Source organism: Hemitrygon akajei, chromosome 28, assembly GCF_048418815.1.
Source record: "Hemitrygon akajei chromosome 28, sHemAka1.3, whole genome shotgun sequence".
Lineage (NCBI taxonomy): Eukaryota > Metazoa > Chordata > Chondrichthyes > Myliobatiformes > Dasyatidae > Hemitrygon > Hemitrygon akajei.
The window spans coordinates 15,632,756-15,638,024 of record NC_133151.1 but is presented as its reverse complement, the minus strand read 5'-3'; the positions used below and the strand labels follow the sequence as shown (position 1 = coordinate 15,638,024).

General features: G+C 53.1%; 1 protein-coding gene across 1 annotated transcript in view; it reads left to right on the top strand.

Annotated features, from left to right (window-relative positions):
• Positions 1 to 2,902, top strand: part of vps51 (VPS51 subunit of GARP complex) — a 29,932-nt gene extending 27,030 nt beyond the window's left edge. Inside the window, exons 9-10 of the mRNA XM_073031374.1 lie at positions 1,277 to 1,364; positions 1,647 to 2,902. Of these exons, the coding sequence (XP_072887475.1) occupies positions 1,277 to 1,364; positions 1,647 to 1,907 (349 nt within the window). The 3' untranslated portion in view covers positions 1,908 to 2,902. The remainder of the gene's footprint in view (positions 1 to 1,276; positions 1,365 to 1,646) is intronic.
• The last annotated feature ends 2,367 nt before the right edge of the window (positions 2,903 to 5,269 follow it).

Below are 5,269 nucleotides of genomic sequence, written 5' to 3'. Positions count from 1 at the left end.
GCATATCATATTTTCTTACTGAGTTAAGTATTGTATGTAATTAGTTTTGCTACAACAAGTGTATGGGACATTGGAAAAAAGTTGAATTTCCCCATGGGGATGAATAAAGTATCTATCTATCTATCTTAATTTATTTAGCCAGAGGGTGGTGAATTGGTGGAATTCATTGCCACACACGGCTGTGGAGGTTGTTATTCGGTAGATTTAAAGCGGTGGTTGATAGATTCTTGATCAGTCAGGGCATCAAAGGTTACAGGGAGAAGGCAGGAGAATGGGTTTGAGAGGGATATCAAGTCAGTCACGATGGAATGGTGGAGCAGACTCGATGGGCTGAATGGCCTGATGCTGCTCCTGTGTCTTCTAGATAGAGGAAGCGGGAACGGGAGGAGTCCATTTGGCCCCTTGAGTCTGCTGTGCGTTTCGGTAAGATATAGCGGTGGAGGCACTAACAGGCCATTCGGCCCACAGCTTGCTGGGATCGTCAGACACCCTTTTTTCTACGCATCCTACTAAATTCCTTTTATTTCCTCCTCCTTTCCATCAAATACGATTCAAGATGAAAGAAAATCAGGATTTCCCGGCAGCCAACCATTTCAATTCCGATGCCTATTCCGGTTCTGACATGTCGGTCCTCCCACGATGAGACCGCTGTCAGGCTGGAGGATCGACACCCCATATTCTGTCTGGGTAGCCTCCAACCTGATGGCATCAACATCGATTTATCTAACTTCTGGTAATTTCTCCCCCCTCCCCGTCTCTCTTTTTCCATCCCTCATCCCCTCTCACCCTTCTCCTCACCTACCCATCACCACCTCCTTCCCCTTTCTCCCTTGGTCCACTCTCCTCTCCTATCAGGCTCCTCCTCCTTCAGCCCGTGACCTCTTCCACCTATCACCTCTCAGCTTCTTACTTCACTTCCCCTCCCTAGCCCACCTGGCTTCACCTATCACCTTCCAGCTTGTCGTCCTGCCTCTTCCCCGCCCCCTCACACCCTCTTACTCTGCCTTCTACCCCGTTCCTCTCCAGTCCTGATGAAAGGTCTTGGTCTGAAACTTTTGAGTGTTAATTCCCTTCCACAGGGCGCTGCCTGACCTCCGGCATTATCGGCCGTAAGAATTGGGAGCAGAATTAGGCATTTGACCCATTGTGTCCATTCCATGGCTGATCCATTTCCCGTCTCCGCCCCGAAATCCTGCCGTCTCCCCGTATCACCTGCCGCCACCCCCCATCGACTCTGGGATCACGTCTCTGTCTCTCTCCTCTCCGTCCCCACCAGCGCCCCCATGGATGCCAACCTGCTGAGTAACATCCAGAAGCTGTTCTCCGAGAGGATCGACATCTTCAGCCCCGTCGAGTTCAACAAGGTGAGAGCGCAGTCCGGCCTCCCCCTCCCCGCTGGCCGGCTGCGGTTCAGCGGGAGGGACGAGCGCCGGGTGCGAGAGCCATCGGAGCGTGGGGCAGTCGGGAGCGGAGGTGGTTTCCTGTAGGGGAGAGGGGTGTGGGTGTCTGGCGGGGGGGGGGGTTAGAGGGGAATCACCAGCCGGCACTTTGAGCCCCCCCCCCCCCCACTGTCTCGTCGTCGGTTTTGGAGGGAGGGTGACAGGCTGCAACTCCCCCGGGCTGACGTGATCGTTCTCCGCCCCCAGGTCTCCGTGCTGACGGGCATCATCAAGATCAGCCTGAAGACCTTCCTGGAGTGCGTGCGCCTGCGCTCGTTCGGCCGCTACGGCCTGCAGCAGATCCAGGTGGACTGCCAGTACCTGCAGCTGTATCTGTGGCGCTTCGCCTCCGACGAGAACCTGGTGCACTTCCTGCTCGACGAGATCGTGGCCAGTACAGCCCACCGGTGCCTGGACCCTGTCACCATGGAACAGAGTGTCATCGAGGTCATCTGTGAGCGGGGCTGAACCCCCCCCCCCCGTCCCATCCTCCCCCTTCCCCTCCCATCCTCTCCCTGCCCCGTGCCGACCCTCCCGTCCTGTCCTCTTCCTGCTCGACGAGATCGTGGCCAGTACAGCCCACCGGTGCCTGGACCCTGTCACTATGGAACAGAGTGTCATCGAGGTCATCTGTGAGCGGGGCTGAACCCCCCCCCCGTCCCCTTCCCCGTCCTCCCCCTGCCCTGTCCCGTCCTCTCCCTGCCCCGTGCCGCCCCTCCCGTCCCGTCCTCTCCCTGCCCTGTGCCACCCCTCCCCATTCCCTGCTTTCCCTGCCCCGTGCCACCCCTCCTGTCCCGTCCTCTCCCTGCCCCGTGCCGCCCCTCCTGTCCTGTCCTCTCCCTGCCTGGTGCTGCCCCTCCCATGAAACAGGAATGATGGGAGACCATTCTACGCCTCCAGGCCTCTCCTGTCTCCACTGCTTCCCGGGATCCCTGTATTCTCTTTGCCGTCCTTGTGCTTCCTCTGCGGGTCTGGCCTCTGTTCCAGAATTTGTCACCTTGAAGTGGGTGCACTTGTCGCTTCTTGTCCTGACAACTTGGACAGCGCACAACTTTCCTCCGGGTCTGCACCTTCTCAACACTACTCCCAAAAAAATCTATTTATAAAATCACCTTGTGTCAGAGCCGGACTGTAGCTCCAACACCCCAGCCGAGCCTCACTCCCTACCCCTGAGATGGGGCCTCCTCCTCCTCCTCTCGCTTCTTCTCGCTTCTTTTGGGGAGATCTTCCCAAAAGCCCAGGGAGACCCATCCCACCCCACCTCACTTCCCTGTGAATTGTCCCTTTGTGATCTGCCCCCACCTTCTCATTCCCGTGGAGCAGGGTCTCCCTCCCTCTCCCTTGCTCCCTGTGGGGTACACGTGTACATTTTTGACAGCCTGTAGGCTGACTCCACACAAGGGTGTGACGTATGATTTATGTGTAAATACTTTGTGGGAAAATAAATCTACGTTCAGTCTCCATCTGATGTTCTATTTGCTCCATTCTTGGGATCTGATTTATGTGGCAATGAAACAAGCCCTTTTGCCCATCCTGTCCATCAAACTAGTGCAAAAATAGGAGAGAAAGTAGTGAGGTAGTTCAATGTCCATTCAGAAATCGGATGGCAGAGGGGAAGAAGCTGTTCCTGAATCATTGAGTGTGAGTCTTCGGGCTCCTGTATCTCCTCCCGGACGGTAGCAATGAGAAGAGGGCATGTCCTGGGTGATGGGGGTCCTTAATGCCATCTTTTTGAGGCATCGCTCCTGGATACTACGGAAGCTAGTGCCCATGACGGAGCTGACTGAATTTGCAACTCTCAGCAGCTTATTTCGAGGCAGTAACCCCCTCACCACATCCACTCTACCTGTGCTGTCTGGTCCTAGACTCCCCCACTACATGAAACATCCTCTCCACATCCACTCTATCTGTGTCCTCTGGTCCTAGACTCCCCCACTACATGAAACATCCTCTCCACATCCACTCTATCTGTGTCCTCTGGTCCTAGACTCCCCCACTATAGGAAACATCCTCTCCACATCCACTCTATCTGTGTCCCCTGGTCCTAGACTCCCCCACTACATGAAACATCCTCTCCACATCCACTCTATCTGTGTCCTCTGGTCCTAGACTCCCCCACTATCGGAAACATCCTCTCCACATCCACTCTACCTGTGTCCCCTGGTCCTAGACTCCCCCACTATAGGAAACATCCTCTCCACATCCACTCTATCTGTGTCCTCTGGCCCTAGACTCCCCCACTATAGGAAACATCCTCTCCACATCCACTCTATCTGTGTCCTCTGGTCCTAGACTCTCCCACTATAGGAAACATCCTCTCCACATCCACTCTACCTGTGTCCTCTGGTCCTAGACTCCCCCACTATAGGAAACACCCTCTCCAATCCACTCTATCTGTGTCCTCTGGTCTTAGACTCCCCCACTATAGGAAACATCCTCTCCACATCCACTCTATCTGTGTCCTCTGGCCCTAGACTCCCCCACTATAGGAAACATCCTCTCCACATCCACTCTATCTGTGTCCTCTGGTCCTAGACTCTCCCACTATAGGAAACATCCTCTCCACATCCACTCTACCTGTGTCCTCTGGTCCTAGACTCCCCCACTATAGGAAACACCCTCTCCACATCCACTCTATCTGTGTCCTCTGGTCCTAGACTCCCCCACTATAGGAAACATCCTCTCCACATCCACTCTATCTGTGTTCTCTAGTCCTAGACTCCCCCACCATAGGAAACATCCTCTCCACATCCACTCTATCTGTGCCCTCTGGTCCTAGACTCCCCCACTATAGGAAACATCCTCTCCACATCCACTCAGTCTAGGCCTTTCAGTATTCACAAACAGTAGAAAGTCTGCAGATGCTGGCAATCCAAAGCATCACACATCGAATGCTGGAGGAACTCAGCAGGTCAGACAGTATCTATGGAAAAGAGTAAACAGGCAACATTTCCAGCTAGCCCCATTCTTCTCCCCTCACCTTTTAATTTAGTCATCTTCCCCACTTCCCTCTTATCTTGGCCTGGAAAAAAAAGACTGTTTATTCACTTCAATAGATGTTGCCTGACCTGCTGAGTTCCTCCAGCATTTTGTGTGTGTTCCGTTCAATATTTGTTAGGTTGCAATAAGATCCTTCCTTGTTCTTCTAATCACCAGTGAGTCTGGGCCCAGAGCCATCAAACACTCCTACATTAACCAGGTCATTCCTGGAATCATTGTCCTGAGCCGCCTCAGGACCCTCTCCAATGTCAGCACATTCTTTCTGAGAGACCCACAACTACACACAAGACTCCAAGTGTGGTCTAGTCAATGTCTTCAGCATCACATCCTTGCTCTTGTATTCTAAACACAAGATATTCTGCAGATGCTGGAAATTCAGAATAACACTAACACGTGCAGTACTGGAGGAACTCAGCAGCGTCTATGGAGGAGAATAAGGATTTGACATCTTGGGCCGAGATCAGGGATAATATTCTAGTCCTCTCAAATGTAAGCTTTTGCATTTGCTTTCCTTACCACCGACTCAACCTGCAAATGAAGGGAATCCTGCACTCACCCAGACAATTCAACTTTTAGTCTCTCTGACCAGGTGTCAGCTGTTAAGAATCGAACGATTTATTTTCTTTGGCGATAGGGAGAGTTTAATTGCGTCCATAACTTGCCATCATGTCGGATCTGAACCCGGTCATTCAGATGAAGTGAGGAAATGCTTTGATAATACTTTACGGTTCTGTGAGGGGTCTGCGGGGCTCAGTGAGGGATCTGCCGAGTTCAGTGAGGGATCTGCCGAGTTCAGTGAGGGATCTGCGGAGCTCAGTGAGGGATCTGCG